Source organism: Pseudonaja textilis, chromosome 2, assembly GCF_049901715.1.
Source record: "Pseudonaja textilis isolate UNSWEBS1 chromosome 2, rPseTex1.2, whole genome shotgun sequence".
Classification (NCBI taxonomy): domain Eukaryota; kingdom Metazoa; phylum Chordata; class Lepidosauria; order Squamata; family Elapidae; genus Pseudonaja; species Pseudonaja textilis.
The window spans coordinates 51955214-51966519 of record NC_141991.1 but is presented as its reverse complement, the minus strand read 5'-3'; the positions used below and the strand labels follow the sequence as shown (position 1 = coordinate 51966519).

General features: G+C 40.8%; 1 protein-coding gene across 8 annotated transcripts in view; it reads left to right on the top strand.

Annotated features, from left to right (window-relative positions):
• Window positions 1-480: 480 nt before the first annotated feature.
• CACNA1D (calcium voltage-gated channel subunit alpha1 D) overlaps window positions 481-11306 on the top strand; it is a 236503-nt gene continuing 225677 nt past the window's right edge. For all 8 annotated transcript variants that reach the window (XM_087923877.1, XM_087923876.1, XM_087923874.1 and 5 more), the window contains exons 1-2: window positions 481-935; window positions 7665-7983. In XM_087923877.1, the coding sequence (XP_087780003.1) occupies window positions 884-935; window positions 7665-7983 (371 nt within the window). In that variant the 5' untranslated portion in view covers window positions 481-883. The remainder of the gene's footprint in view (window positions 936-7664; window positions 7984-11306) is intronic.

The window sequence follows — 11306 nt, the reverse complement described above, 5'->3', positions numbered from 1 at the left end:
CCATACTGTGTCACATAGAAGTGATAATTCTGGAAATTCACAAGCAGGAACGAGACTTAAGTTTTTGGTATATTTTCCAAGCATCTGGAGATAGCGGATCTCTGAATCCTGAGGCTCACTGATTTAGCTTTTTGGTAAAAGAGCAGCCGGGGTCAGGTCAATTTGCATGCCGAAGTAATTTGCATGTCCGTGGGCGGGACTTCGCGGCAGCCTTGAAGTCTCTTCTTCCGATGCATTTAAGCGGCGTCGGGAAGGAAGGGGTTAAGGCCGCGACGCGCACTTTTCTATTTGCGGGGTCGGGTTGGGAGTTCGCGGCGAGGCTGCCCGTCGTACGCAGTCTTTCTCCTCGGTCGTGCTCGCCTGGCCAGCCTCCTCGCGCTCCTCCTCCTCTTCCCCGAGCAGCAGGTGGCGGCGGCAGCGCAGCAGCGACGGCAGCGGCAGGCGCAGGAGAGTTAACCCCGTGGCCGCGACTGTGCGGGGAGCAGCTAGGCAGAGGCTGCGGGAGAACAGAGGCGGCAGCCAGGGACAGAGAGTGCAAGTTGTGGTGGCGGCGGCGGCGGCGGCGGGCGGTGGGTTGCTAGGGATGGAGGGCGCCCGTGTCACCCGGATGTGAGTGTCATGTTGGCCCCAACTCGAAGAGGTTCGCAGGCGGCGGCGGCGGCAGAGGGGAAGACCCAGCGGCGGCGGCGGCGGCGGTAGACCCAGCGATCCCCAGCCTTCACCTCTTGCCAGCCGGCAGCACCATCATGAGGACCGCCGGATAGCGGGCGACCCAGGTCAGGGAAAAGGCTGGGGCGAGAAGGGGACCATCCTCGCTCACCCGCTTCGGAACAGCAGAGGAAGGAACGCGCCCCGCGCCTCGGGACTCCCCGAGAAAGGGACCATGCTGCCCCAACAGCTGCTGCAACAGCAGCAGCAGCAGCAATTCCCTGAAGGTAAGAGAGCTGCCGGACCGAGCGCTCCCTCGCTCCCTCCGCGGGAAAGCAACAAACGCCGCTGCCGCCGTTGCCGTGTGGGATTAAGTGGCGGCGGATTGGGGAAAACCGGGAGTGCAGTGGATTAAAGAAGGGGGTCGCGGGGGGGAGGATTAAAAGCGGAGGAAGGAAGCCAAGGGATCGAGGGAGGAGGTCAGGGGTTATGGCAAGCTTCCGAGGCGAAGCTGGGCGCGCCACAAGCGATGCTGCCCTCACAACCCGCCGCCTTCGGCTCAGAGCGCCTTGCACTGATTTGGCACGTCTGCCTTTTTTGCCTCAAGGCTGCGTTGAGGATGGGAGCGCGAGGGAGGACAATCTCCTTGGGCGATGGTGGCGAAGTGGCCCCCGGGTCACGCTATATATAGGGTTATATATATATAGCGCTCGGGATAACCGGAGGGGCTCGGCAAGGTGATCTTTAGGAAAGCCAGCGCTGTCCTTCCTCCTGCCTCCTCTCCCGCTTGCCAAGCATCAAGGGAAAGGAGACGCACGGAGCTCGTGTGTATTCCTCCCCTTGGCAAACAGACTCGGAGAGACGCCGCTGCTCCCGCTGCTGCTGCCTCGCCTCCCTTCCCGGCTTCCCGGAGCTGCGTGGAAATGATTCATCCTGCTTGAATTGACAAGCTCTTTGAGAAAGTGTGTGCGTGCGCGTGTGGCCAGAGGGCAAAAAATGAGCGACTCCCTCGGGAGCCCACCTGCTTCACTTTCGGAGGTGCCTTGCAAAGGAGAAGTGGGGTGTGTGTGTCCGCTGCCTTCTTCCCTGGCACTCTGGCCCAGAAGTAGCCAAATAAACAAACAAAATACATAAATGGAAAGTGGGGGTGGCAGGGCGGAAGAAATGATGAAATGATTTCAGGAGAAACCATTGTCGGGTGGATCAGACCGCGTTTGCTCTCCCCTATGAAGTGATTACAGGCCAGGAGGGCGCACTGCTCCTTGAATAACCTGGTCTTGAGAAGCCCTGTCTGCTCTCCACCCCCTGGATCGCTCTCAAGAGATTCCCTGAGTGAGATTCATTCTAGTTTCTTAGTCAGTAAAAGATGCCCTCTACTTCCGAGAGCTACCTTTACTCAATTGCACATTAAGGGAGCCATCTTAAACATTCTCCCTCTCCACCCTCCCAGTCTGTGTTCTTCACCTCTCTCTGGATGTGTGTATACTTGCATGTAGGTCTGGAGGGGTGAAAAGGGGAGGAACATCACCAAAAGATAATACTTGGTTCTTATCACTATAATATGGAAAGGAGTGCAGCACATACTCCCCCTCTTTATTTTATTATTGCACTGATAGAAAGGGAAGTGATATTGATAAAGGAAAGCCTTTCTATTACTGTATGGTGTCTAATCTTCATTGATCACAATTTGGACATATTTTCTGACAGAGGCTCTAATTTGTTGTATTCTTTCCATCAGTTTTCTCCACATGAAACCTGAAATTTAGAGCTCGTTTATCAGGTCTTCTTGTCCACTTGGTGGCTATACACACACACACACACACACACACACACACACACACACACACACACACACACATATATATCTTTTTGTTTGTGAGTGCAGGCTTCCAGATAATTGACAGTCTGTTGGAGTAATCAAAAAGCCTCCAATATAGGAAACAGCCAATGTTGGCTGTTGCCAGCCAATCAATTGTTGCCAGCCAATCAAAAAATGCTACAAAACAGACAGAAGATATTAGAAACACCAATCAAGTAGAATATAGAAAACCCCAGCCACAGAATTATCAGAGAAGCCATAGAGATTGAAAGACCTGAAAGCATGAATTGAAGAGATGATTCTACCAGACAGTCAATTATTTGGAAGCCTACACTCACAAACAAAAAAATCTCCACACCACTAGCCAGGCAAACACCTGGGCACAAACAGATCCCCCCTGATACCTCCAGCTCAAACACACCCCAACCAGGCACCCAGATGAAACCTAGCTTCCTAACAAATGATAGCCGTCCATTTACTCAGAGCCAAGCTTCACTAAAAGCCTCCAATACAGGAACACAATGTTGCCAGCCAATCAAGACACAGAAAAAAGCCACAAAACAGACAGAAGACATTAGAAACACCAATCAAGCAGAACACAGCTAACTCCAAGACCAATAAACACAGACCAAGACTCCCAACCAATCAGGATGAAGAAAAACCATTCTGGCACAGCAGTAGGCTAGCCCCAAATTTAAAACTGAAACAAGTGTAAAAGTCTGACTCACAGACGAACACAATACAGAAGCCTGATGATGGCAGATGAGATTCTGCGGAAACGTTGTTACAACTTTAAAAGCATAACTATGATGACGTGGGAAAATACCCGAACAAAGCTGAATACCATACATACATACATACATACATACATACATACATACATACATACATGCATGCATTACTAAAGCTCCCTCACATAGTTTGTCATTTCTCCTTTGTAACTTTGAGAATCCTTCTGCATTTATAATTATGTCAGTTTCATCACTCATCTCATTATTATTGTTTTTAGCATTTTATGTAGGATTTGTTTTAAGTTAAGTGGCAGGCCACTTGTAGAAGTATATAAGTGAAATGTCACAGAAAAGCCAAATTAAGACAGTGACTCAAGACATTATGGTTCAGCTGTGACAGTTTTTGTATGATGTGTTTGTTATTCTATTTTAGTCCGTGTATCTCTATATTCATTTATTATGTTTAAATGTATTTTTAATTTTGTAAATACCTGGAAATGCTTTGGGTGAGAGGCAGCATATAAATAATTGGTAAAAAAAAAAGTGTTTAAAAGGTGCTATTAGTAAACTAGTAGAGATGAAATGAACAAAAACACTTTCAACATGGCCCTTAATTGTAGTACAGGTACTACTCATTTACAGCTATTAACAGTGATGAAAAAAAACCTTATGACCAGTCCTCACATTTATGACCTTTGCATTTCTGCAAAGAAAAGAAAAGTTGAAGAGCATAAGCACAGTCACAGTTCTACTAGAGACTTCACTTAATAAATTAATGACTGAGTTGTTGGTTCCAAATGTTGTTGCTACATGAAACTAGCTGTAAGCTTCTTTATGGTTCTATACTCTGTATTAACGCTTTGAAAGGCTTCCTTCTACATTTTGTTTCTTAGCTCAGAGTTTTTATATCCCTGGTTTTGTATTACTAACTTCAAAATGTATCTAACAGTTCAATAATTAGTTTACTGTAACTGTTTCTGTAGTGCTTTGGCTAGGTAGATCAACTCACAGTAATAAAGTTCTCCACAATTACTATTGCAGACTGTAAATCCAGAAAATATGAATAAGAATTCAAAACACAGAAAAGTGTTTTTTGGATGTATGCCAAACCACAGGCCACTAGTGGAGTCATAATATGGATTACATATTCAAAGAATTAATCACGTAGAAAACATTTACAGATTTTATTCACAAGACTCAGGATGCTTTTTTCTTCCTTTATTTTTTTTTTTACTTCAGCAGCTTTTAACTGCATGTATCTTGCTTGTAATTTAGGTAGAAATGAATGTGAATTAGGACAACCCTGTCTTAACCAATGCACTGCTTTGGCTGATGGCTAAATATTTGATCTGGACTGTTGTTACCACAACCTCTGATTGATAGGTCCACTTTTGCCCTTGGCCAACCCCACCACTATCATGTAAAAAATCAGTGTTACCATTTTCTTGTCACTACTTGGATAGAAGGGGAAAGTGACAGAAATTCACCAAACAAAAACAAAGTAGTTTAAACTTGCTCAATTTCATTGATAAATGGAAGGGAGGGAGGAAGGGAGAAGCAAGTCTAGCTTTTCAGCCTTTCACCTGTAACCTTGATAACAAAAATGATAATGTGAGCGGCAAAAACACTGACTGAGAGTACATTCTCACCAGGGGCCACAACAGCTGGTTGGAGAAGAAGGGTCTTGCTTTTTAAAGCATGCAAACCAGGTAGCATGGACAGAAGCAATGCAGATGAAAAACAGTTTTTGACACAAATCCAGAAAACATGGCTGGAGGTTGCATTGCATAGGGGTGGGTTGAGGATGACATATCCTCTGGAAATGGTGGGTGAGTTGTGCTCACATTGGAGTGAACTGGACATATGGATTTGTCCAGAGATTGACGTACTTTCAAATAAGCAGCAACCTTATTTACACAGCAATACCAAACATCCTCACTGCACACACGTGGAAGAACAGCTCTTTTCCCATCTGTCTTTCTAGCCATCTCTCAGCTGAAAATACTCAATCTGGCATTAGTCATTAAAATGGGGAGAGGTGCCACCAACGAGAACCTCTGTTGTAGGATAATGGTTTGAGTGTTGAACTACAAACAGACTGACACAGGCTCAGATCTACACATATTCATTGCCTTCCAGTATTTTTATGGATATAAAACAGAGCAGGAAAATAACTTGATTTATTAATTTTATCTTTAGGACTAGCCAATTGCCTAGAGATTCAGTAATACAGGATGTTTTACACTTCTGAAGAAGGATAAGATAACAATGTAGTGAATAAAAATAATTTGTTCTTAGATGCAGGGTTGTTCAAAATGAGAGTTTTAAAACTTCATATTGGATAACTACCTCCCCACTCTCCAAAAATAATGTTCTTAACTTTGTTTTTTCATTCACTGTTAGATCACGTTTGGATTGAATCATTTTCCAGACTCGGCTACATTCAGAGTATTAATCTTAAAAATCAAGTATCACTAAGGAGGAAGGGAAGAGAAAGAAACAGATTTCAGTGATCTTCCTTCCTTCCTTCCTTCCTTCCTTCCTTCCTTTCCTTCCTTTTCCCTTCTTCCTTCCTTCCTTCCTTCCTTCCTTCTTTCCTTTTTTTGCATGTCATGTTACAAGCACAATAGACTTCAGAAGAATCCTGGAAGATCATACGTAAGCATTGCAGTGAAGTCCACCACTTTATCATTGCTGTCAAGATTTTCCTGCTGACTCACATTTGTTAGTGTAAACTGTGATCCAGGAATTTTGACAGCTCCAAGCCATACAGATAGTCCTCGACTTATAACAGTTCATTTAGTGACTGTTCAAAGTTACAATGGCACTGAAAAAAAGTGACTCAGGACCATTTTTCACACTTATGACTGTTATAGCAACCTTGTGGTCATGTGATCAAAATTCAGATGTTTGACAGCTGATTCATATTTATAATGGTAGCACTGTCCAGGGGTCATGTGATCATCTTTTGCAATCTTCTGACAAGAAAAATTAATGGGGAAATCATACTCATTTAACAATACTGTTATTAATTTAACAACTGCAGTCATCCACTTGACAACTGAAGCAAGAAAGGTCATAAAACAGGGAAAAATTCACTTAACAACTGTCTCACTTAGCAACAGAAATTTTGGCCTCAATTGTTGTCATAAGTTGAGGACTACCTGTGATTTGTTTTTGGCTTCTAAATTCGATTTGTTAGAAGAGAAGTGAGACAATTTCTGGATCACGTAACACACTGCTAACAAAGTACAGAAATAACTTCTTTGGTTTCTTTAGTTGCTTAACTATCAGGAACAGCCAAGTGGGATCTCCTTTATGATCTCATAATTCTTTGAAGGAGCCTTTGTTTTCTGCCCTGTGGTTGCCATTTTGTTTTAAGTAGGGCAGGAAAGTGAAATGTTGTACGCAGCCCAGTATTGCAGTGTGGATAAAATCTGTATTCTGTTTCATAGTTATATTTTCAATATCCCCCATCTGTCTTAATAATTGGCATTTTGCAACTTAGGGCCACAGATTTACAAACTTAGTCACCCCAATTATTGTTTCCCTATGTTGTTGATTCTTCTTTCACTTGGTTTTGAGTTTACCCTTCCTAAAGCCAAACCTCAAAATGCAATTTGAAGAGACAAGCTCCTATCCCTTTCCTAAAGTTGAGATGTGGTAGAGAGACTGTCAGATTCTGAATTCACATTGTGTTTTGGAAGCCAAAGAAAAGACATTGCCACTTGGAAAAAGAACAAGCAACCAGAAATAATGTCAACCAAAGTGCATGGATTCATAATTCTCATTTTGATATATGTAGTGGGTAAGCAAGATTAGTGAATCCAGATTTCAATGGTGGCAGGAGTGGCCTCATTGAAATCAGTGGAACAAGTTGTTCACTATTAAATGTCTTAGCTTCTATGGAAGTACCATTTAATAATCAAATATATTAAAGAATATTGCAAATCATGTTTCTAGCAGAATATTTCTTGTTGGCTATTTCATTTGAGTTTCCATAGAAATAGAAATATTACACATCGGTGAATATCTAATGCTTGCTCATATATTCAGAGCAAGAGAAGATCCCTTTAATGAGATGCTTTTATTTGAGTCCCTGTTCTGAGCAGGGTGGGTTGGATTGACTTTTTGATTCTAAGACAATGAATACTTAACATTCCAAGGAAGAAAGAAATTGGAATGTTTTCCCTCTTGCTTTTAAAATAGACTGTGTTCAGCTTATTAAAGATGTATCTAAATGGGAAATTTCTTAGCTTTGCAAAGCATTGTATATAGATGCCTGTGGTACTTTTTCCTGAATCTTTTAATTTATGTAGCAAGGTTCTGTTGATTTTTGTTCTTTTTTTAAAAGTAAAGGCCTCAAATTTCACCAAAACCTAAGTCTTTTCAAGAAGTTTGAAAGAACTGGATTATTGCAGAAAAAGTTCAAATTAATTTTCTTCTTCCCTTTTGTTTTTCCACAGAAGCAAGCTATGCAAATAGCACCAGAATTCCTCTTCCTGGTGACAGCCCAGCATTCCAGCCGAACAATTCAGCACCTACCAAGCAAACGGTGCTATCTTGGCAAGCTGCAATTGATGCTGCTAGACAAGCTAAGGCTGCCCAAGGCATGAGCACTACCCCAGCTCAACCTGTAGGATCTCTGTCCCAAAGAAAGCGTCAGCAATATGCCAAGAGCAAAAAACAGGGTAATACATCTAATAGTCGGCCAGCCCGTGCTCTTTTCTGTCTATCCCTCAATAACCCACTCCGAAGAGCCTGCATTAGTATAGTAGAATGGAAGTATCCTTTCACTGGAATTTTGTTTTATCTCCAGTTCCCTGAGGACTGGAACATCATACCAGGAAGACACACTTGACTCACTCTCTAGAACAGAGGGAAGTGGTTGTTTAGACCAATGTCAACCTGAGCAAAGTGCAAGTTATGAATAAATTGTGGTCGAAAGAAAGTCTGTGTTTTCCTTCCATCTTGAACACATGGGCAGGATGCTGATGAGTTCATATACTTTAGATGTTTCTCTTGGCTGAGACTGGCTCTGGGATCTTTTAAGGGAGATAATATGCTTGATTTCAATGAGGAGGTAGTGCTGTAGCTATGAAGATGGGCTAGTGCTATAGCTATGAATATATTTCCTATTGAAAGGACCATTGCTTTTTGACAATACAGGACATTTTTGAATTTGTCACTTCTGGTCAACGGGACTGGACAAATGATAGCTAGGTAGCTTCAGCCACATCTGATTGAAGCTGATTCATTAGATCCATTTTAGTTGGCTTTCAGGCCCAAGTAGAGCACATGGACAGTGGTAGTCACCTTTATGGACAATGTGTTGAGAGAGTGTGACAAGGGTAATATGTCTTTTCTTCTAATCTTGAATGCTTTGGCAGATTTTCATACTGTTGACTGTGGTATCCTTGACAGTTTTGGGAAGCGATTATATTATTGTACAGTTTTTATTGTGTTCCTCATGCTTTTTAACATACTTCTAGGACTGATTGCAAGAAAGTGTAGGGCTGGGTGCCATGCAGGATACCTGTTTCCATTTTTCCTTTTTTATGGTATGGCTGATATCTTAGCTGCACTAGATGGTGTTTCTTCTCCTTGAAGAAATAATATGCTATTGGAAATGCTGAATTTCCTTGGCACAGTATGACAGCATCTTTTGCCAGACTGAAATCATATTGACCTTAAAGGGTTTATTGCTGGTACTGACCGGTCAGCCTTGACTGGGAAAAGGGCTTTCTCAGTAATGAAACCATACATACGGAGTTCATGACTGAATGAAGTCTAGATTCCTCCATATCTGCTTTCTTTTAAGAGTCTAAAAACTTACTCATTCTTCCTTTTCTAGTAGTTTTTTTTAATACAGCTGATATATAAATATATTATATTTTTACATTTTACATTAAACATTATGATTTGTTGGGTGTTGCAATATATAGCTTTTATAGTTATTGTGAAGCTTTTGAAAATAATTAATTTTGGATTTCTTAAGTATTGTTATCTTTATTGTTTGCTGTCATAGTAGACTTGCTGGAATGTGTGGGTTATAAATATGATAAATTACCCTTCCCTTCTTAATTAAGTTTAGCTCAGTATGAGCCTTTCCAAGCTAATGTTTCTTATGTCCAATGAACTGGCAGTAACTCCCATTAAATAAGTGGTAATTACTTCTTAGAAGAAGTATAAATAATACAATTTATGCTTCTAATTTCATTTAAATTAATGCATACATTCAGTCAGTGTTGAGTTTTCAGTGGAACTTTTGCGTGAATTGCATCTTTCATAAAATATTGATAACTTTTTCTTATTTAAGTGACATAGCTTTTTCTTAGATTGTTCTCCCCCCAAAACTCATCACTTTGTGCATATGTAAAATTGATGTACACAAATTGGATTCAACACAAAAATTCCATAGAAGAAGGAGCATTTCCATCAGTGGAATGCAACTTTTGGATTTAACCCAATGTACTTTATATTATAGTTGGATATTGTTTCTACTGAGACAGCATTTACTGGGCATATTTTGGGGGCAATCAACATTTATTTATTTATGTCATTGTATGATGCCCAATCCCATGGATCCTTGGAGGCTAATAATTTGATAATAAAATGAATCATTTTCCCAAATGAAACCCACCCCCACCCAAACTATACTTCTCAATACTTAGAATGAAATTAGAATGAAAATCAGAAAATCCATATAACTTGCTACATTTATGCTCTCTAAATTGCAAGGCTACCAGTGAATGGCTACCAAGATTATGCCAGATTGCATGAACATTTCTTAGACTGATAGGAACACCCTCACTCGAAGTATTGATTACTGCTCAAATCCAACTTCCTGCCATTTCATGGGAGATATTAACCAACCATGAAGAACAGTAATCCAAATGAGAATTGATGGTATTAATACTACAGAAAGCCCTTTCTATTTCCTCAAGATTGGCAGGCTCAAATAATTCCAAATGGCTTCCCAGGATGAAAACTCAGGAATGAAATCTATGGTTTTATTGAACAAATGGCCCCAAAATTCACTCAATATTTAACTAGAGATTGAATATAGGGAAGAGCAAACAATGTCATTGCATTGTGACATCGTTATAGAAATGATCCAGTTTGTAGAACTCATATTGGTTTTACATCATAATCACAAACTGGGTCAGTTCCATGATGATGTCACAATGCACCATTATTTACTTGTCCATTCCCTTTGCAATTTTCAAAATATTTGAAGGTCCAGTTTTAAGAATTTGAAGTCAGCTAACAATATTCATAATGAATTACAGTCGGCCTCTAGTTAGTTTGGTGTGATTTCTTGGGATAAAGTAGTAACCAGAGGTGTTTTCAAGGAAGTGTGTGAAAAAGGATGCAAAAGATCAACTACATATCAATTACATCATGAGGATCACTCTAATCATTTTGTAAATTGTGTTATAGTGTATGATGGGGTCTGAGTTTGCATCATTTTTGCATGAGGCCTTTTTGGTTATTGATAAAAATGCTGAATCCTTTAGGTGCCTCTGATAGTGACTGATGTACCTTTGCATCTACTATGCTCATTCTCAATAATGGAAAAGGTGCACAGTTTGATTTAGTATTTGGTCAAATGTAAGTATGGGCTAGTGATTAAATTGTTAAACTAGGGCCAAAGAGATCCAAGTCTACTCTGATGAGTGTGCTTTGGGTACTTCATTCTTTCTCAGCCAAATCTACCTCATAGATTAGCTGTTGAGAGAACAGCTAATGAAAGAATAGAAGACAATTTCACTATTACTGGAAACAACCTGATGTCTGATGATTCTTAAGCATTATCCTGTTGACTGAATCTTTGGTAGCCTAAAATGAGGAAGAGAGATTCTTGCTTTGTAGTACCTCTGTTCTGCTTCTTCTTTGATGGGAACTATGGACACTCAAGTCCAATAAATGTGTAGATAACTGGATAGGAATATAGACAACTCTGGTGTGTTATAATACTGTTACTTGTATTCGAGTTCCTTTAGTACAAGTAGTAAGAATGGATGGACACAGGGTAGCAAAATTATTTGAAAACATTTATAATGGTTAAGATTTTATATATATGTATACAATTTAGATTATTTTTA